The 22,797-nt window shown below is 39.1% G+C and overlaps 2 protein-coding genes across 2 annotated transcripts; both read right to left on the bottom strand.

The window, feature by feature from the left end:
* Positions 1-835: 835 nt before the first annotated feature.
* LOC139127937 (C4b-binding protein-like) lies at positions 836-16,403 on the bottom strand. Its single transcript, XM_070693787.1, has 6 exons — positions 16,208-16,403; positions 7,483-7,644; positions 5,999-6,169; positions 3,963-4,133; positions 1,669-1,838; positions 836-962 (listed from the first exon to the last, which is right to left on the bottom strand). Exons 1-5 carry the CDS (start codon positions 16,284-16,286, stop codon positions 1,717-1,719), a joined length of 705 nt encoding a protein of 234 aa, XP_070549888.1. The 5' UTR covers positions 16,287-16,403; the 3' UTR covers positions 836-962; positions 1,669-1,716.
* Positions 16,404-22,272: 5,869 nt separating this feature from the next.
* Positions 22,273-22,750, bottom strand: LOC139127938 (late histone H2A.3, gonadal-like). The gene has a single exon (XM_070693788.1). It carries the CDS (start codon positions 22,697-22,699, stop codon positions 22,322-22,324), a length of 378 nt encoding a protein of 125 aa, XP_070549889.1. The 5' UTR covers positions 22,700-22,750; the 3' UTR covers positions 22,273-22,321.
* Positions 22,751-22,797: the final 47 nt, after the last annotated feature.

Below are 22,797 nucleotides of genomic sequence, written 5' to 3' on the forward strand. Positions count from 1 at the left end.
GATACATACTACCATTACGAAAAAATATATGTTTTGATGGAAAATAGTTTTGAAATATTTTAATTCATCATTTACCATCAATGCCTTGCAAACAAAAGTCATTATATGAGAACGGAAAATTAGGAACATACGCACCCGGCTTTCATAAATTTTGTTTGAAAGAATTGTTATAGATCGACAACCTGATGGGCGGATTGTACGGAGATATAATTAATGCACTCGGTTTTTTACTGCCGATTAATTAGTGCTAAATATTTCTGGCATTTTAAGTAGTATGCCCCTCGAAATTGAAAAACACGCACTCACCGTGCAAAAGATGGTGCTAGGGAAACAAATTAAAGTACCCATATTTGTGCTATCCTAAGCCAGCTCAGAAAAATTACATTTCGAATTTTCACATAAATTAAACTTTACTTTCTCACGTAAAGTTTCAAAATGAGCCGCAACAAGGGAATCCAAGATGCATGATAAAACTTTGATAGTCCGAGTATCTGTCTCCAAGGCGCATTCTACCTTAAACCTTTGAGCGCCAAAGTCTATTTTTGTCCCCTTTACAAAATAAACCACTGTCAAATTTTCTCAGATTTTTATCAAAATTTTGAAAAAAAACTGTAGCCAATGAAATGTATGGGCCATTTGGTCCATAATTATCAAACAAATTACAGAAAAATTCATAAGAATTGGCAAAATGTTGCACTAAAATTTTGGCGGGGAAAAAATTACAGCGCTCAAAGGGTTAAAGACTGCCCTTTTCACTGCTATAAACTCCACGTTGTCGGCAGCTTACCTTCGCAGTTGGTACAGGGGCGCTGAACGTCCCATTGAAACAGTTAACGTTATACTGCTTGCACCGTCCAGCGTGTAGGTACCCGAACACTGGAAGCTGACAGTGGAACCGTGAGTGTAGTCAGGGCTGCCTATCTGCGATCCGTTGTTCGGTGTCCCCGGATCAGTACAATCGGCTGTGTTCAGAGACGATAAGCAAGGAATGACATTAAAACTGGTCCAATAATCATATCAATTCATGGTAAAACATTAATAGATCCGTGAGACAATTCGAAGTTGGACCATCCTGAACAAGTGATGGTAAGTGGTGAAAACACGAACGCCAGGACTGTTATATACCAAGAACTATTTGATCAACGTAGGTTTCACTTCGGAGGGTCTAAAGTGTGGAATGCCTTATCTACAGATATCAACCAAAGTACCTGTTTATAGACCTTCAAATTAACTTGTAACGCTCAATAAAATGGTAAATATATTAAATGGATAAAAATATGTCGCATGGCAACAAGTGAATATATGTTACGTACTCAATATTGAGGGGAAGATGTTTGACAATTTCTGTAGTGTACTTTGTATATGTAGGGACACACAGCTGTATGTATGTATGTATGTATGTATGTATGTATGTTGTATGTATGTATGTATGTATGTATGTATGTATGTATGTATGTATGTATGTATGTATGTATATGTATGTATGTATGTGTGTATGTGTGTGTATGTGTGTTTGTGTGTATGTATGTATGTATGTATGTATGTATGTATGTATGTATGTATGTATGTATGTATGTATGTATGTATGTATGTATGTATGTATGTATGTGTGTATGTATGTATGTATGTATGTACATGCATATACTTCCGTGTGTGTGTGTAACTTACCATAACAAGTGGGTATATCTTCGCTCCATGTCCCGTCAGTACACGTGATTAAACTGTCGCCGACCAACGAATACCCGAGTCACATGAAAATGACACCGTAGAACCGTGTGAATAATCTGGTGAGCCATCCTGTTGACCATTTGAAGGCGTTCCAGGGTCACCACAGTCAGCTGTCCAATGTGAGGCAAAATAACATGGAGTAAATTTTCAGTTCTCTTGGTTTTTCTCTGGAGTATATCCCGTAGAAAGATGTACGGGTATGTGCCGTCCTAATGGGTCATTTTTTCACGAAAAAATCCCTAATTATGGGTCGATTTTTAATCCGTGAAAATCCTTAAGCATAGATCGATAACAAAGCAAATGTCCCATACTATAGGAAATCTTCACATGCAACAGAATAAAAGTGAAAATTCCCATAATTTGTCAAGCAAATCCCTAATAACAATGGATCATATTTTGGGAACATACACCTGTTTTCAACTTGGGCGGTACACCCCTCGTATGGAAATATCAGGAGAACCCCCGGGGTTCAGTGCAGTTTAAAGCCCTGCAACAAAAAAACTTACGTAATGAAAAGGATGAAAAGCAGCTTTTCGACTTTTTCTTACCGTTGGGTTCTTTTCATCCACTCAATAACACTGTATATAGCTATATGTTTACTTCATAAGGTTGACTTATCTTTATAATCCATGTCTTTGAGTGCGCCCTCAGGCTGTGACAATTCAAATTTTCACCGCAATTTTCCAAACTTTTATCATCACTGATATCATCGTCCTAGCCACAAGGGTCTTTAAACAAGCCGTGTTGCAAGAAATTTTGCTGCTGAATCTACAAGCGTCAATCTATTGCATCGCTTTTGTGTAGTTTCCACACCTTACAGGAATATCTTGACTCACATATTTCGAGGTCGTGGATAAAAAGTAATGTTCGGTCACTGAAATTCCGCTATACCTTTCTACCACAACAGTAATATCAAAAGTTGTGTACTCAGTGATTGCGATAAAAGAGCAGTATTTTGAAACCGAAAATATGAGAAGAACTTGAAATGTTGCTGTGCAGGGATTGATGACTCCAAATGGCCAGGTACCATAGCAAGTGGTTAGCATATTGAGTTAACATTGCCGTTGGGGTATTTGCTGTGCATTTCTATTCATTCGGTAACCAAGCGACCCCGGCAGCAACTGTACGTTCTAGTTTCTTAGTTAGTGATAGAGGGCGCTCGTGAAGCTGGTAGACACTGACGCAAGACATCCTTGACGTTATTGAAATAAGTGGTTGAGTTTTACGATTCTATTTTCATAAATGCACGAAGATTGGGCGTTTGTGTACATGCAGTGTTGCCGATGTTATGTCCTCCTTTCAATGTACACCGACCAGGGATTTTACTTCTACTTTTAAATTATGCAATGCCGCTTAAGCGTTTCATTGTAGAGGTCCTACTTAATCACTTTTCCAAAAAGCTCTTTCAACAGTATTTCAGTTACGACACGCAGAATGCAACCGTTCGCCTCGAAAACTCATTGTGTGTACCGTGGGACTCCAACCGGAAAGAATTTCAAATGTTCTGATGAAAAACGTGTCCCGAGCGGCCAATGGAATGACTCACTGTCCATCAGCGTGCCATAAATATAACGGCCAATTAGTGAGAACGAGCCCCTATGCGCCTTATTGTACGAGTCTCGGTGACCAGAACCACGGGGAAATTTTGTCAGGAAACGAAGCTAGTGAGTCACTCAACATGCATTCACGGTCAAAACAGACAGACCTCATTGCGGCCAACGCCTGAATGTCTTTTAAACATTCATTGTGTTTCCCCCTTTCACGGATATGTTTTCAGTAATCCTCGGCTAACAAACAGCTTACCTGATGCACAACATCAGGTCATCTTTAATCCCTTGAGTGCTGTAATTTTTTGCCACCAAAATTTGAGTGCTACATTTTACCAATTTTTATGAATTTTTCTGTAATATTTTTGGTAATTTTGGACCAAATGGACGTAAAATTTCATTTGCTACTGTTTCTTATCAAAAGTTTGGCAAAAATCTGAAAAACTTGACTGCGGTACATTTTGTAAGGCGACAAAAATTCACTTTGGCGCTCAAAGGGTTCATCCTTCCGCAATCATAGTAAATGAGAAAATCAACAGAATACATCTCAAACGACAAACAGACTCAAACGACAGTACTACAGTAAAAAGAGAATAAGAAAAAACAATGGATTTCAAACTATGTAGTTCATTTGTTGAGGACGAGAAACATTTTTAACTCGGTCTAGCAACAGAATATTTAACTCACCAAGACACTCTGGGATTGGATCGCTCCAGTTGCCTGACTCACAAGTGATACTGCTAGAACCAATCAAACTGTAGTCTGAATCACAGGCGAAGGTCACAGTTGAGCCGGCCGAATAATCTGGACTGCCCACCTGGTTACCGTTGGTTGGGGTGCCCGGATCGCCACAGCCAGCTAAAGAGGGAGAACAAAGATTTTACATGATTGGAGGATAAACGCTGCTGTCTAGAATGGCCTCTGTACAGTTTCGTTCGCTGTAACTCTTGCCGTGTTTGTAAAATAAGGTTTCTCGTTCTACTCCCTAGATTATGTACATATGACTATCCAACTTGTACTTGTACGTGTAAAATGCTCTATGTTAAGCGCCATGTCCCGGATAACTGTTTACAACTGAATTTCAGCCTGGAGTGAAATTCACTATCAACAATAACATGGCATATTGCACACACTGCATAGTGTTTGCGAGCATGTGTGTTTCGATTCACTCTAAGAGAAAACAAGAAAATATCAAAATTTCTAAGGGGCCGTACAAATAAACAGAACAATCAACCGTCTCTTGGAAATATCTCAAACGTTCCATTCAAATAATATATCATTCGATACCGTACAAAAAGTAAGGTGGTTTTCTGGTATTAGACAAAGGTATCGACAGAGCATCAACATCTCTCTCTCTCTCTCTCTCTCTCTCTCTCTCTCTCTCTCTCTCTCTCTCTCTCTCTCTCTCTCTCTATATCTATATATATATATATATATATATATATATATATATATATATATATCAAAGGGAATATATATAACAAATTGGAAGGGCATAAGAAACGAGATGGAAATGTAAAGTGTGACGATTTTAAGTGAATAAATTGAATTATGAAGTGTGGCAGAGTGACATACGATAAAAAAGTTACAGGAGTTGAACTTTTTGGGTTTTTTGGCGGAACAACTATATGATGTTGTGCTGTATTAGGTTCCTGTCCTTTGTCGTAACAACAGGCGTGGCAGGCGCGAAATAAATAAATTTGCATATCAATGAAAGACTTGTGTAAGGTCGTGGTGTTTTGTTTTCGAGTTGTAAAACACGAGTGCCATGACTGTCCTGCTATTGTCTTATAAACGGTGAGGGCGTATGTCGCCATTCATATCACATGTAGTTTGTCCCCTCATTATTCTTTTGTATTGAAGCAAGTATTTCGCATTTGAGAAATGGGTGTGGACAATGACTGTCCCGTAATTGCTTTTAATTTGTGCGAAAATGACTGTCCCGTTATCGCTTTTGTGCGACAAAAATGTGGAACTTTGATACCGATAGAAAAAGGAAACAGGACACTCGCATGAAAAAAAAAATCGGCAAGTAAAGTCTTTCGAGCAAACGACACACAAATTGTCAGACATCCACCATTGTAGAGATGGAAACTTAAAGATGTTGTTTTTGACATTCTAGACTACCATATAGCATTTTATCATCGGTGCTTTGAATTTAAATTTCAACAAAGTAAATTTGTTGTCTATGAATATAAGATTGTTGCCGCGAATGTTGTTATGAAAGCCTGACCATGGTAGTTGCATGGCGTGACATATTAAACTTAGGATAGACGCACAGACTAAATTGACGTGATCAAGGAAGCTTAAGTTGTCATTTGAAACAGAATATTAATATTTTTAATCCTCATTTTTGTTGAACTCATAGGGCCGGTGGCCAGAAATTCCGCTCTAAGGTACATTAGGTATGGAGCCTGAATCAGTATACATTGTAGTTGAATCTTTCGTTTGATGAATATCATGAAATTATCATGAGGCGTTGCTGACGGTCCTGTCCATTTTTTTTAAACCACTTTCGTGATACATTTCTGTGCTTACCAAGCTAAATGCAGATTGCCTTATAAACCTGGGCATTTATTTTTCTGTCATTGTGAACGTGATGCGGTAGGTTTAGCTTACTGCTTTGGTCTCAGGAAACTAGTGTCGAATTGAGCTAAAGCCAGAACGAGTCCCGTAATCGTCAAAAAAATTGACCTGCAATTATTCAAAAGAGATCAACTTACGTATGCAGGAAGGGACATCGCCACTCCACGTCCCGCCTTCGCAGTTTATATACTTTCTGCCGATCAGTATGAATCCGGAATCACAGGCGAATTCCAAAGTTGACCCGAAGGTGTAGTCTGGACTTCCGACCTGTGAACCGTCGTCTGGAGTGCCTGGGTCCGTACAGTCAGCTGTGAATGGATAAATTGACATTAGAATTCAATTAGAGAGCATTTCTATCTCCATCAAATATCTCGGCGGTCGTGTGTTCCCAGATGCGAATAAAAGTAAGTGCCTTTTCTTAGGAGCGATTCTTTTATGCCAAAGTTCTCTGAACACGATTGGAACTAATTTGGGGCAATTGGATCTTTTAGTTGTTCAAATTTATCAAAAGTGTTATGTACGTACATGTGCTCTACAGCTGAAAGTTGCAATATTACAAATTATTCATAAGAAGAAGTGTATTCAATGTGCAAAAAAGGAAAAGTGGCTGGGTTTAAACTTACCAATTGAACACTATCAAATTATCCCAAATTAGTTCCAATCGTATTTTTGGTATTAAAGACAATTATTTCGCGCATGCGCTGTGTAACAAAAAAATCTTAAAAATATATGAAAAAACATTCAATTCAAAACTATGCTATCCTTATCAACGCCATGCGCTAACTTTACACAATTTTTGCTCTGGTCGGTTGATACTTTTCAAAAACAAGGAGATTGAAATGCTGAGAGTTTTTATCCATGTCATGTTTAACGTGATATATATTTTTATCAACCGAATAGTATAAATAGCGAAAAATATACATTAAAGTCAAAGGAAACTTGCACAGATTTGACAACAATCTGCAAAGGACCAAAAATTAAAGATCGAACTGTAAGCATATACTTCGCAATATGCCTTTCCATACGCCAGACGGTCTATAGTTACACGCGGATAGATCTATGGAAAGCAATCTGGGCAGTACAACCACACCTGACAAGGAGGTATGCAGGAATGACGGGGTGGGGGGGAGCAATATGATGATGACGTCATCGGGGAAGAAAATGGGCCTGAAGCTTTAGCGTGGACGCATTCAAGTTCCATTGAAACTGCGTGGACATTTGAAAAAGAAACAAAACATTGCATGTCCTCGACGAAAACGTTTCAAATATTGAAACTAGTAAACAAATTCATGTTCTGACTCTCCCACCAAAGATCCAATGGCCTGTCCCTTGAAAACGGCTATAGTCAAAATGCGAAGGACTTGACGTGTAAGCGATTTATAGAGCATCATGTCAAGAATGTTAGAAATTAAAGGTATACAGTCAACTGTCATCTAAATATGCCCATATGGCGTTCCTTGGTATTCAAATGCCCACGTGAGGGCACTGTTTTGAAAAAGCGGCCACCCGCTTAAAATATGTGATTGTTTAGGTTTTCTCTTTCCATGGTAACTGTGGCAAAATTGAAGCAAGTGACGGTATACCTTTAAGGCGTACGGAGGGAGTTAAATTGGCCACTTACGGTAACAGGTAGGTACGGATCCACTCCAAGTGCCGCTGTTACAAAATATGAACCTGGAACCTATAAGTGTGAAACCGGAATCACAGGTGAACTGTACCATCCCGCCATCTGTGTAGGTTCCCGACTGTGTACCATTGACAGGCGTTCCAGGATCAGTACAATCTGGAGGATGAAGAGAATTTGTGGGATTAGCCATTAAAAGTACGACATGTACCCAATTAAAAACTTATTGTATGTATTGACGACGGGTAATGCGTAGCAATTCATTTATATTAGAAAAAAACTTTACTCTTTTCGCTACAGGCTACATTCAATTGCTGTTTTTCAATCATAGGGGATGCATTTTTGTGTATTGAAATGGCAATGACGGAGTTATATTGCATTTTCATGAGCGGGATCATAAAAACGTGAAGTAAAAAATTAAGTGAAAGTCGTAAACTTTAGCTTAAACATTCGTTAATGAATCTTTCGACCATTCTCTTACCAACGATAGAAATCAATGAAAATCAGGCATCGCCATGCATACTTTGGTCCTAGAGAGACGAATTACCTAAGATTTCCAAATATTAGAAATTCAAAATGGCCGCCATCCCTGTGTTAACTCTATGCGGAAAAACAAAATTTTCGATTTTCGAAAAACTAAGACAATGAAGACTTTTCTTTAATCAAGACGGTATAAAATGAGCCCCCACAAGTGGTAGATCAGAAAAGAATTGATAAAATTTGAAAGACCGAATTTCTGTCCCCGGAGCGCGTTCTACCTTAATGATTAAATTAAAAGATTAGATAATTCTTGCTAATTGTCACGTTAACATGTTTAAACCGATGAGTGAATTCAAGTTTACAAAGCCAGGATGAAAGTTATCATACATGAAAAGAGACCCTTCATCGATAGAGAAATAGGGATATCGTTACGTGAATCCATTTTGGAATTCTGATCGGTAAAAGCATTATTCAATTGCGATTAAAAAATATTATTCCAAATTTCTGAATTTGAAACTGAGCCAAGAGAAATTCGAAGGGAATCAATGAGCGCGCAATATGCAAATTGGTCCGCCGACAGTTAGGGATCCTACTGGAGCGTGTTCACACAGCAGTTAAGTACTCGTCAATGGTACGATATGGATTCTATGTGTCAAATCAATCTCACAGTTTGAGTGACCACGAATGGCTAGCAATACAATCAGTGGAATAATGGGAGGTATTGAAATCATATAAGTTTGTTAAGGTGGCACTACCCTCTCGGAAACTTTAAGCCAGTCTGTTTCAAAATCAGGCATTAAAATCAGACACAGTGCAAAGTTCTGTACAAGAGAAACAATTTACCAAAAATTTTCTTAAAATGGCCGTTATCTCTATATCAGCGCCATGAAGAAAAAGTAAATTTAGAGTTCGAATATTTGTCCCTAAATCCGAGCGCGCAACTCTAAACATGGAAGATGAAAAAGATATTTCCATTCGGCATTTTCTACTTGCACTCCATTGACGATTATGTGTCTCATAGAGGCCCTGTTTTGGCGGTTGTAACTATATTTTGTTGCAGAAGCATATTTTGAATGTTGCCGTTGGCGCCACTCTTTGGCATAGAATGTGCATTGTGACGCTGCAGTCGCTTTAGAGATCGTGATTGGACAGACTAGTTGTCGTCTGCGCAAAAGTGTTCCCGCCATTTTCAGACCAGGTTATTCAAGGTTTCACTTTATCAGAACCTTAGATTTATTACATGTAGAAGGTATCTCACACAATCTGTATTCAAACACAATCGCTGACAGCTAACTTCAATTGATTCAAATACGTTATGTAACTGGGTGGGGTGACACAAGTCGGCTAAAGTCTTGTCATGTATTTTGTTTTTATTGAATTTTTCAAGCTGTTTGGTCGTGATTAAACGCCCTACCTTGTTCGATGCATTTTTGACATTTATTATCAATAATGTTGCATAAAGGGAAAGGGTAGCGGATAGTAAATACGCGTCTAATCGCGGTCACACTACAAAAACTATTTATACCACTGATCGTGTTTATCAATTATTCGCCGCTTTATTAAAGTCGTTCGCGCCTTGAGAATGAAATCCGAATACTTTTTGCTTAAACTTCCGCCACACAAAGTTTCGACAGTTCAAAATCAGGAATAAAAATTGGGAGTCATGGTGCAAAATCTTGCACTAGAGAAACAAATTACAGAACATTTACCGATTAAAAAATATTTCAAAAAAACCACCATCACTGTGTTTCTCTCTGGAGAAAAATAAAATTCCCGCTTTTCACGAGACTAAACCTGTGAAAACTTTTTGAATCCATAACCATCAAAATGAGCCCCCACAAGTGATAAGACAAATATCAGAATAAATATTGTAAAAGTTTGAGAGTTTGAATATGTCACCGAGGAGCATTCTACGTTAACGTCACTTTATTTTTCAGTAATTCTCATCATAAGTAAAACTTATAGATCTCCGCGCCTAAAAAATGCACTCTCTGCACCTGCTCGAGTCCTGACTCGACGCGTAAGACGTCGATACTGATTTAAGTCGCATTACGTCCTGTAGCCTGAATCTCTTTTGAAACTCCAGCAGGCTGCGTGGTGTTGATAAGTGTTTAAAAGAACGTCATTACAATCAGGGGTATTGTACTGATTAATGGTTACGTACCTATGCAAATTGAGTGAAGAACAAGATAGGCATGAACAGAACTATGGCATTGTGCATGCACTGCATTGTCAGAACGTTTTTGTTTCGAATCACCGGTTAATTATCCTTAATATAGTTTGGCCCAAAGTCTCGGCAGCAGTTACTTGCCGGCCCGGGGTGGGCCACAGCGTTCACCCCACGATCGACGCAACAGCCTACCACTAACGAGACAGTCTGCTGAAGTTTATTCCTTCAATTTATTCTGTTTTGATATCGATATGCCAGCAGACGTGAAACAAGTCCATCCTCAATAGTTCCCTCCCGCAAAGTCAGTGTGCTTTAATCTTTCTCAAGGTCATGGCGAATAAATTAAGACACTAGGATATACTAAAACCTGTGTGAAAACAGCTCGCTGTAAATTCTTATCACTTTGTCAAACGACACAACTGACACTGCAGTTCATGTTATTCAACCGAGTGATTATAAGATCATGTTGAATTGATCAGCAGTTAGGCCTAAAGTAGAACGCGCCTCGGTAACAGATATTCAGACTTTCAAACTTTTACAATTCTTTTCTGATCTACCACTTGTTGGGGCTCATTTTAAAGCTCTCTGAGGAAGAAAAATTGTCACCGTCTTAGATTTTCGGAAATCGAAAATTTTATTTTCCACCATAGAGTTAACACAGGGATAGCGGCCATTTTGAATTTGAAATGTCGGTAAATTTTAGGTAATTTATTTCTCAGGTACCATACTTTGCACAGTGACCAGTAATTTTATTCTTGATTTTGGTATGAGAATGGTTGAAAGTTTCATTTACTAAAGTGTGAGCAAAAGTTTAAATCTTTCACCTCCGAGGAGCGTGCTACCTTAGGTACAGCTTTGCGCATGTCAGGTAAAGCAGACTTATGTATGTTTGAAGTATAAACATATCAATGCTTTAGGCGTACTACATAGCGGGATTTGCGAATATGTTTACAAGAGAGCTCAATTATTTTGTGTGTCGCCGTATTGTCGTTAACTGTATGACAATAATTGCCGCTTGAGGGCATTATCATTATTATTATTATTGCAATTTCCCTGTTAGTTTAAGTCGGTGTAGTGTTGTATTTTGCATTTGAAACTTGGGTGAGTATATTTCGTAGATTGAATGCATTTCCTACTTTAAGTGATCAAGGAATTTTTCAATCATACTCTCTAAAATGAACAATAAAAATCCCGAGGGGGGTCACCTCACAAAGTTTGGTACTAGAGAAACAAAATACCAAAGATTTACCGATATTAGAAATTCAAAATTGCCTCCATCGCTAGCGTTAACTATGTTGAGAAAAAAATGACATTTTCGATTTTCGAAAAAACTAAGCTTGTGAAATTTTTTCTCGCACCGAGAGGTTTAGAATGAGCCGACACAATTTGGAGATCAGAAAAGAATTGTAAAGTTTGATAGTACGATTATCCCGAGTTGCATTCTACCTAATAGACAGCTGAGCGCTGTGGCAAACTATATGTATTGCTTTTTTTCTTGTAGCCATGAAACGCAGTCCTCCTTTACTCCGCCTGGATAATAACTTGAACCCCTTCAGTGACAAAGTCTGGAATGTATCTTTTCCTTACGAATTTTATCGCTTTCTCCGTGTAAACGCTGATGATCAACGTCAAAGTCATCTGTAATAGTATTCTAATAATTGTACCTCCATCATATTAGTTGTTTTAGTTAATGGATGCGTGGATCAATAAACTGAAACTCTTGGTTTTCCGATGGCGTGTTTGCATACAAACAAAGAAACGAGGAATAGTTTTCTGCATATCTGTGGCCTAGCTCATCGTGACCTTTGACCTTTGACTACGTTTATTTGTTCACAGGAAGGCGTGTAATTTTCAACGTAAAACTCTGAAATTAATTTAGAAAATTTATATCAGTGCAAAGCAATCAAAAAAGACACTCTAATGACCACAATGTCTTTGCATTTTCTTCCCATTGCTGGGAGAATGCGCGTTTGATTTCCTTTTAAATTTTATGCACTGTTAGATTTAGTACTAGTACATTAGCGTTGTTTTTTTCAACACATTTTTACCGGGTTTTTAGGTCTGTGTCTTTTTTATGCAAATATACTATCATTTTAAGTTTTCATTTTTTCGAATGGAACATTTACATAAACACATTGCTTTATACCACCACTCCTACCAGATACTATTCTTTACGAAAGTGCCCTGGCAGTCAGTAAAAGGCAATATAGAGCAAAATCTATACGTATTTTTATCTACTTGACTTGGTATGTTATAGCAGTTTTATAGCCATCATGTTAACAGTATCTGTGTTTTCAGCAGCTTTCAAATATTAAAGTTCTTTTCAGAATGCAATATGACATGTTCTGACTCCCTGGCATATGTGTTTGGCAGAATAAGGGTTAAACTTTTGTCTTAATGGTTTGGTCCAATCCTACTATTTTCTATGGCAAAATCGGGCTTGTGCATTAGGAAACGGGTACGAATAGCGTATGAATGCCCTACCTATTGTACCGACGTATAACTAAACCTTTTATTTGACTTATATGTAACCAAACAATAAGGCCAACACAACTATAAGGCCCAACATCGTGTAAGCATATTTCAAATACTTATTTGCTTTCAACAATAATGCCACTAGAATACATTATGACGTCATGAAATCTTTCCTTCTTACAAAAACACGGGACTCCACCCTTAATTAATTTCGTCGCTTTTGTTCAGTCATTTTAAAAATATGTCTAGAATATACATAACAGTCGATGTCTCTATTTTGGACATACTTGTTGGTTTCTTTTTCTCAAGTGTAATGTTACTTATTAAATTATTGGACTGAAACACACTGCAAAATTTAATATGACTGACTTTGACTTTATCTAGGGCAGTCTTTATAGACAGACCACACAATTTCTTATTTCCAATATCGAACAAAAAATACAGTTGCAAATTGCTGATACAACAATCTCTTAGGTAATGCTTGAACCAAACAGTACATAAATGTTATAAATGACGCTTGGGGACATTCTTAAAAAGTCTGCAGTGTTTCTCAACGGAGCTTTGCTTAGGGGGCTCTCTGATAGCTTTGTGAAGCAACCTGACCCCATAGGATCGTCTTAATTTGTTAACTTGCTCAGTTTCGGTAGAGTCTTGTTCACCTTCACCCATTTGCCAAGCTCTTTATCCATATTATATGAATTCTTGTTTGATTTTTATAAGCTTATTTCACATTGTCTTGCTGTTGCCTCTTCACCAAATCCGGTATAATCGGGTCTGCATATACCATTGATATCAATGGCTTTGGGTCAAACCACGGCGGTGAAATGGATTAAAACATCCGCGTAAAGGGATTACTTTAATGTCATCTGAATCATTAACTCAGTGAAATTATCATGACCACGGTAAATCAAAGAACAGGGGCAGGGATGGATAGCTTTACCGTCCAAAAATGATCATTGAGCTAATCGCTTCGCAGAGTTCACAAATCACCGTTTGAAGTTCGGTTTTTCTCGGATCCCGGCCAGCCGAACGACTTCGAAGCTCCACAACATTGACGTTCTGTGAAGTAGTGATGTCACCTGACTGGATATGGGTATATTATATATACGTTAGTAGTCGCTTTCAATTGACGATATCATCTTATCAATGATACTTGTATTTGTTACAAACAGTTTTGTCTCATGTTCAAACCTAATTGCTACTCTTTGTAACATGGCCACAAACAATACATTCTTTGCAAAAACAGGCATAATAGCATCAGGAAATTCAATAAGCCTAGAGTAAATTGCGCCTTGGGGACAGATATTGCAAGGTTTCAAACTCTTACAATAATATTTTATTCTACTTGTGTGGGCTCATTTTGAAGCTCAGGGTGTACGTAAAGTTTTTACCGCTTATTTTTGTGAAAATCGAAAATTTGTTTTCCCTGTAGAGTTAACACAGGGATGGCGGCCATTTTGAATTTCAAGCGTCGGATTTTTTTTTTGGAATTTGTTTCTCTAGGCCCAAATTGCACAGTGGTCCTGATTTTTATTCTTGATTTTGAAACGGAATAATTTACAGTGTCTTCCGGAAAGTTTGAGCGAAAGTTTAAGTTTTTCAATTTCGAGGCGCATACTACCTTAATCTGTTGACATATGGCGATAAACGATGTTAGTATAGCGCAAGACTTTCCAAATGACATCGGTACCCCCTGTCCTCTTTGCTCAAACAGTGACTAACTTCCCATGATGCATCGCCGTGGTTGTTGACCTTCCCTGACATAATTAATCCAGGAGAGGTATTTGAAGAGCGTTGCGGGATTCACAATACGGACAATACATCGGGCAAGTTTACAAAGGCTTTGCTAAACATCGGCTACGTGAGCTGGGCATTCACAGTTGAATAACCGACGTAAAGTGGTCAGCCATGGAAGGTGAACTCTCAAGTCAGAGATAGTCGAATGAACAGCTGTTTGCCTTTGCGATTATCGTGTTTAAAAAGTGAAGTTTAAAAGGCTTATCGTTACTTCATTGAAGATTTTCCTGCCTTCTTCAGGCACTTCCAGGTCGTTTGGTTATGCCTGCACGACTAAGATCGCCCGTCTCTCTATCTCTGTCTCCCCCGACCTCCCTCCAACTCTCTCGGGGGCGTACAGTGTATACAGAATGTTAAATAACTGCTTTTGAAACAATGTGCTTCTTTGCTGAGATCAGATACAGTGTGCGTGACATAATTATAAAGGCAGGACCTGTCTTTGTCCATTGCTAGAATTACTAGTTAGGATACGATGTTATATTAAATTATTTTTTTCACATTATTACATATACATTATATGTACTGTATGTGAAAAATATCCTTTCAACCTGTGCAGGCTGAGTACTATGGAGCTCACTGATGGTACACTTACTAAAATAACAGACCAGGGCGGTGTAGGTATTCAATTCTCGGAGTAAAGAGCGAGATTATTGGTAAGTGCCGTTGTATCATATACGGTGATCATCTAGGTGGTTTGATAGTCGCTATGATGCCTAAAACGTTTGTTCTTGTACGATCATCATCTTTGGAGTACATTATATCCATCTATCCATCTATCTATCTATCTATCTATCTATCTATCTATCTATCTATCTATCTATCTATCTATATATATTATATATATATATATATATATATATATATATATATATATGTATGTATACATACATATACACATACATACGTATGTACGTATTTACTTACGTACGCACAGTCGTACCCCCATTTTTTTATTAAAGCTATTTCTACATATATTCTCATTAACGATAATTATCATTAATTAAAATTAGCAGCTTAATATCTTACAACTATTTACATAACATCATAGCAATTCAGGATTGCAGTAAGTCAGAGGCTTCAATAAAACTTTCACTTCAGAGGCGTCAATATTTCTGTAAAACGATGGCTTCCGAGCTCATTATCGTCATATACATTTCTTCAAGGTCTAGGACATTTCTTGGGATCGATTCACGGACAAATGATAGTTCCGTAGGCTTTCCTCGGCATTTCCCTCCACCCGGGGCGGAGGGACTACGCTTACATAACTACTATAGTTGCCCTATCATGCATATCATGTTACGGATTTTGTTGCCTTGCTTTTGCAGAGAGACAGTAGATAGACCCGAATATAATGCAGATTGCTGTGTGGGTTGCTCATGAATAATTTAGACACACACACCGTGTCATCTTCGAACCAAGATCAGGATTACACTTAATACAGTGGTCGTCCTGTAGGTTTGTAAATCATAAATGGGAGATGGCATCTATAAAGTCACGCTTTCGTCAAACTCAGTGGCCAGATTTTGAAACTGAAAGTGTTGGATGGGGTCTTTAATCGGCCTGGGCGTACTACAGAGGTTTTATGACGAATGCCTGAAGGGTTACGCCTTACAAGTGCACGTATATGTGCAGACGATAATAACGATTTCTGGAGTCCCCTGGGTAGAGTGAAATGCTACCATAGGCTGACAAACACATCAGGACTGATCACGAGGGGCATGAAACGTTGCGAAGTTTAGAAGAGTTGACTAAGGGTGTTGTTGACTTTGAAGAGTAATAAAGTAAAAGACACAAGATTACCTGTTGCCGCGGAGGCGGGAATGTGAGTGACAATTCCGCACGCACATAGTGCAACTGCTATCACTGCCGCTGTTTTCATGTTACCTAGGCATCGCTCGAGACTTGCCCCTCTTTAACTGCGAAAAAAAACACACTCACAAACGGTGGCACTGCACCCGTGTCTCTGCCCTGTGATGTGTAGGGACTGGTTGAGTGACCCGCGACACACCCTGAAGTTATGTAACCGTGAATCGATGCAGATTTTGTCGAAGAATTGTTTCATCAAACAATAAAAGATGCCTTACACAAGAGCATGAATGCCTGGCTATTCAGCATGTCTGTGTGTCTGATCGTTTGCACCATCGCACTTGTATGTAACCGATAGCTTCGCGACCCAAAAGACGTCGAAAATCAAACCAGGTAACAATTTATGACCGTTAAGTTTGCTTACAAGCGATGATGCAGTTTAACAGTGAAACATAGTTGACGACGACTACATTTTTGAAAGTTTTAGTTTGGACAATGGTAGCGAGATCTGGATAGTACCGTCATCCTTCGTTATGGTAGAATGTGCTTCGGGGACAGGTATTCGAACTCTCACATTTTTACAATAATTCTATTCTGAACTGCCCCTTGTGGTGCTCATTTTAAGATCTTTTGAGTAAAAACTTTTTCTGTCTTAGTTTGTCGAAAATCAACAATGCTATTTCCTCATATAGTTAACACGGGGCTGGCGGCCATTTTGATTTCTAAATGTTGGTAAATGTTAAAAAGTATTACTTAGTGCCGAACTTTGCACGCTGACCCTGATTTTTAATTATTGATTTAGAGAGAAGGTTTAAAGATTCATTCAGGAAATTTTGAGCGAAAGTTTGAGTCGTTTATTTCAAGGTGCATACTACCTTTAAATATATTTCTGTAAGATAGTACCCGGATTTCACGAGTTCACGTAACGGTGTCAAGAGCCTTTCACACCCTTTCTAATCATCACCGCCCTGCTTTCGAAATCGAGAAAATCTAAATCTTGTGTCCCACGGTTGATTGTATTATCCGGTCTTAAAACTCAACCATAATTTCGGCATTCATTTTAAAACAACAACTGAGCACAGATATCTTAGTGTGGTGGAACAAATGACACCAAGTGCAGTCTCTGGTGGTGGAACTGTGTCACGGGATAGTACACAGCCGTCGGCCCCACAGTAGGGACGACCCTCTATTGTCTACATCCATGGCCGATGGTGGCAGTCTTGTTCGCCCTTTGAACTCAAATCCATGACTCGAGGCGGGACCGTGTGTGAGTTGCGGTGACAAAGTTTTAGAGTTTTTGATTTTATGCGGACAATCTGTTCTGTGATAACAAATATGTAAAAATGTGAACGTTAAGGTTAAGAAAGTGCTCAGACATACGGCTACAAAGCTTCATTGCCCTTACAGTTATACAAGCGAGAAGTTTCATTGCGCAACCAAAATGCCATGAGTTTTTCCGCACGGATAGAACCTGAGGCGGGTATCACTCGCGTAGGTTCAACGATACTTGCAAAGTGTCTATCGCCAGATGAAAAGTGTTTTTGAAGAGCCAGATCCTGTAACTTGTGATAATTGTTTTCACTATTTTTGGTTTGTATATAAACAACCGTTTTCTCTGAAAGCAAACACTAGTAATTGACTAAGAAGAATGAATACTGCTTTATGCCATTTTTCCTCTTCTAGCAACGGGGACACAAACTGATATGAATAAATGAACTTGTAACATCACACGGAACAAAACATACAGACCTTCGGTCAAAAATGTTTTCAACACTGGCGGCAGTGTCACGGATAACAAGCAAGCCGTATGCAATAACTGTTAACCCTTTGAGTGCCTTAATTTTCCCACCAAAATTATGTGCAACATTTTACCAATTTTTATGAAATTTTTCTGCATTTGTTTCGATAATTTTGGAGCAAATAGACATCACATTTCAACGTCTACAGATTTTTATCAAAATTTTGGCAAAACTCTGAAAAAAATTTGACTAGGATATATTTTGTAAAGGCGACAAAAATTGACTTTGGCGCTCAAAGGGTTAAAGCGACTGGACCTGTACGTTCATTCAAACTTAGACTCACAAATATACGAGTCATAAACTTCTAAAATCGACCGTCATGACGAAGTTTACTTGAACTCTAAAAATTAAAAATTGTACTACGGCCAAAAAGCAGGTTTTGTTATCTTTTCTATTAAATGGAATTCAGCGAGAAAGCGTTTTGACACACGATTATTGTGTTCGGAAACTGTCACCTGAGGTTCTGGTGACCCTGTCGCTTGTACCTAGATATCGCTTGTACATGATTATCGCTTGTACTTATACAGTACCGGTATCTATAGATTGCTTGCATTAGAGGATGTGTGAAATACTCATTAGCGCATTCCTTTTAGAAATGTGATTTAATGAATTCACGTTTTCTGCTGATAAATCTGACAATACCGTTGGGCCTTCAATTAAACCTACTCAAATGAGATCAGCTCAGTTTGTTTGGTTTCCAATTCCAAAATATCTTACCGGCCACAGTCGCGTACTTAGTTCACGCCTCGAAAGTAAAAGACTTAAATTGTGCTCAAACTTTCCTCGAGCAAACTTTCAACCACTCTCTTTAAGAATAAAAAAGGTGAAAATCGGCTGGGGGTAACCTTGCAAATTTTGGTACCAGAGAAACTAATTAGCCAACGTCTACCCATGTTTCAGTGAAATTCAAAATGGCCGCCATCCATGTGTTAACTCTATGGAGCAAATAAAATCACGATTTTCGCAAAACTAAGCTTGCAAAGGTTGTATTCAGTCTGGAAGCTTCAAAAGAAGCCCCCTCAAGTGGTGGGCCGAAAGAATATTGTGAAAGTATGAGAGTCCGCATTGCTGTCCCCGAGGCGCATTCGACTGAGCTGTTCAATGCGCGCTCAACGTGTTGACATAACACTTTGAGAGCTCCAGGTCACAGCTCAGTTGATAGGCTCTACTATCATGCAAGCCTCCTCCTTTTACATTTGTCAATATTAAGTGTATTGCCGGGTCAAAATAAAAATAAACAAATGCCAATCCGATTATCCCGTGTTCTGTATTTCCCTTCATTCTGGGTTCTCTTTCGTTTTCATTTTTAAATGAAATTTGAGAATTGTAACAAAACCTACCGCTTTCTCTCCGCCAAAATAAGTAAAGAAAAAACTACTGCCACCCTAACCTCTATTTCGAAGTCATGTTCCAAAGCCAAACACCGTGACTGTGTAATATTGTGAGTATCGGTGTAGAAATGTAAGCACTCTTATCCCCATGGCAACATTACGCGTGTCATCTTAACATCTGTCAACGTGGATGATTGAACGTGCGTCGAAAGGGAAGATAACTTCATTTCTAAGTTCACGGCCGTCTGTGGAAAAGTTTGACACTTTCGGTATAAACGTGTGGAGCAGAGCTCGAGCGGCGACAATCCGACGTCACTGCAATAAACTACGGTATCTTATCACACTGAAGATAGATAAATCATCTTTTTGTCTCCATAGTAGAAGCGAGACTGTCTATATATTAAGGCCGAAGTAATTGAATTCTTTGTTTCGCGTTACCCGAAAGATAATTTTTCATTTGTATGTCACAGGTATTCTTCCGCGACACTCATTGAGAAACCACAGAGCCTAGAAATAGTCGACTGTGATATGCGCCTATCACGTGACCAAACCTTAATCACGGTCTCTTTTCGGGATCTCTTTGGTAAAGGACGAGTAAGTTGTTGACCCTCGTGTATAGGGGTGTATATTGGGTAACTCTTAGGCATTGATAGCGTGCCTGAGGTCAGAAGCCTGCAGTCGATTGAAAGAAGGGAATAATACTGTGATGTGAAGTCATAAACATGACAAAGGGTACTACCTCTCTGCATAAAGGGGTTGCGATTTGTGTGACGGATGAATTGTCTCTTGAAAGGCGAGGCATTCTCGCGAACCGGGCGCACAAACAAAACATACACTGCAAACCTAATTGAATAAGTCAAAAGGCTTCGGATATACTGTTTGTTATGTGATGGCGTCGCTGAATTAATTGAAAGAATTGTAGTGGAAGCGGAAAGGTTTGGAGGGGTTGTTTTTGAGCTGTTGGCAATTGTTAAATTTCAGCAAAGCCCTACGTGATTTCAGGAAATCAATTGAATCATCGGATCAATGTCCCACTTGATAGTGCTGTGCTCGTGCGAAGGCCTCGATACACTTAAATGCTGATCAAGTTCGAGTTCGAGGAGGGAGAGAAGAGAGAGACAGATAGACAGACAGACAGACAGACAAACAGACAGACAGAAAAGATCAGACATATGCAGAAAGACAGGCAGACAGGCAGGCAGAGACAGACAGCGAGGAGTCATACATGCATAACGTCAGCGTGTTGTATTGCAGTGCTCTGCTAGTGTCGACAAGATATGGGAAGTGATTTAACTTCTACGCGATGTTGGTATACAAACTAAAATGATGCGACACAATTTGCGATTTTGCCAACGATAAACCAGCACACCCCTTGTTTACATTCAGCTTAGTGTCTGGTGAGAAACATGCACTCGCTAATCAGGCATGGAAAGGCGGCCTCCCCTGACGATACAGTAATCCCCTTATATCATTTGCGTTAACACGAAGCTCTCTTCAAATCCAATAGTATAAAAAAACATTTGTAAATTTTAATTTACTTTGGCATAATTCGTCTGAAATGCATTCATAGAGTATGCCTGTAGAAATTGAAAGTTTAATTGACTTTATTCGCTTTCAGGTTGATACCGTAAAAAAGGCTATACGGGCTCTGTTGTATCGCTTGTGTCTCGATTAAAAAAACATCCGAAAGATGAGTTAGGTGTAGAATCTACTACAACGACTTCATAGAAAAGAAAAGAAAAACAAAACTTTCGTCATGGAAAGTAAAGTGAATTATGGGAGTAGAAACGCCACCAATGGTGGTTGTATATAGCTATGAATGTACTAACACTAGCAGTAGGTTCTACATCAGTGACTGTGTACTTCGCGTTTGATTGACCTGGAATACAAGTGCCAGTGTGCTTAGAAACTGGCACTGGCCGAGTGAATGTACGGAAATAGCGCCCTCAACCGTACACCTAACCGGGTTCATACCACTGGACTGTAAGGGCTTGATGATTGGCATTTGGATGCTTGTCAGAATGCGTATCCGGACTTGTCAGTTTTTCTATCCTTATTTCTTTATCTTTAGGTCTTACATACGTCTATTTTTGCCTTCCGAGTCTTTCATTTCCCCTGCTTTCATTTACCGTTTTCATGTACCCTGCTCCGATAAAGTTTCCCTTACAATGGTTAGGCATCTGTATGTTGTGTTGGTTCGGTCGTGTGACAATGCAGTCTTGCCAGAGAACACTATATACACTTTCGATCCCGAGTTAGATATTTTGGTCGGAAATGGTCTATCTGTGTGAATAGAACTCTCACTGCACTGACATATTGCGGGAACGATATAGCTGTTTCAAACTAAATTATGCCGAAAATGCATGTCATCACACACAATACAAGAATATGCATGAATTACCGCTACACATAACGAAATATCAAGTTATGTAACTCAGTTTTGATATATGCACTTCTTCGTTCTCTAAAGATGGACAATCAGATCTTTGCATTTGATTTGAGATCAAATAATGAAGAAAAAAATTAATCGCCGATTATTATATTATATTCGGTCGTGCTGAATGAATAAAACAAACGTTCGTACAAGGCCGATAGGAAGGGAGATTGAGGATACCAATTTTATACGTATACTGCACTTTATCAGAGAAAAAATGAAGGCGCAAAATTCCTGAAAAATCCGCAAAACGTCCCTCATTATTTTAACCGTTTTGATGATCTGATGAACCTAAATGACATGAGTGAGTATTTGACGCTTCGGTTTGAACTTCAAATTTAGGGATAAAATAAGAAAACAGTCAACAATGAGTGGATTGGATAACTTACTGTAAGAATTGCATCTTTTCTCTGAGTGTGTGATTTCTCTATCAATCGTGTGGAAAGCTCAAGGCTTTACAAACTAAAAAAACGGTAGTTCTCTTTTTTGAGGATGTGGTGGCCCTGAAAAGGGCCGTTTGGTATGTGTATGCTAGGCATACGATTTACTTCGATTTGGCTTGGCTCTTCTTGGGTAAGAGTACTGCCTGGATGTTTGGCAATACACCACCCTGGGCGATGGTGACACCGCCGAGAAGTTTGTTCAATTCTTCGTCATTACGGACAGCCAACTGCAAGTGACGGGGGATGATTCTGGTCTTCTTGTTGTCACGGGCAGCGTTGCCTGCCAACTCCAGGATTTCAGCGGCCAAGTACTCGAGCACTGCAGCCAAGTAGACTGGAGCACCAGCACCGACACGCTGGGCGTAGTTGCCCTTGCGCAAGAAACGGTGCACACGACCAACGGGGAACTGCAGACCAGCACGGCTGGATCGGCTCTTGGCCTTGCCCTTTGCTTTGCCTCCTTTACCACGTCCAGACATTTTGTTCGTTACTGTTTAGTGTCAGATTCAAACTGATAATGTTTAGCGCGCTAACAGTCCGTATTTATAGCAACCCATAGGATCCTGACGGTTGACTG

The sequence above is a fragment of the Ptychodera flava genome, unplaced genomic scaffold (assembly GCF_041260155.1).
Source record: "Ptychodera flava strain L36383 unplaced genomic scaffold, AS_Pfla_20210202 Scaffold_39__1_contigs__length_1403739_pilon, whole genome shotgun sequence".
Taxonomy (NCBI): Eukaryota; Metazoa; Hemichordata; class Enteropneusta; family Ptychoderidae; genus Ptychodera; species Ptychodera flava.

What these genes read in the sequence shown, in the direction of transcription:
- LOC139127937 (XM_070693787.1), bottom strand. Translation starts at nt 16,286, where the DNA reads ATGAAAACAGCGGCAGTGATAGCAGTTGCACTATGTGCGTGCGGAATT. An exon ending in ATCCGTACCTACCTGTTACC is followed by an intron (nt 6,170 to 7,482) that starts GTAAGTGGCCAA and finishes ATCCATTCACAG; the next exon opens with CTGACTGTACGGACCCAGGC. An exon ending in CGATGTCCCTTCCTGCATAC is followed by an intron (nt 4,134 to 5,998) that starts GTAAGTTGATCT and finishes CTCCCTCTTTAG; the next exon opens with CTGGCTGTGGCGATCCGGGC.
- LOC139127938 (XM_070693788.1), bottom strand. Translation starts at nt 22,699, where the DNA reads ATGTCTGGACGTGGTAAAGGAGGCAAAGCAAAGGGCAAGGCCAAGAGC.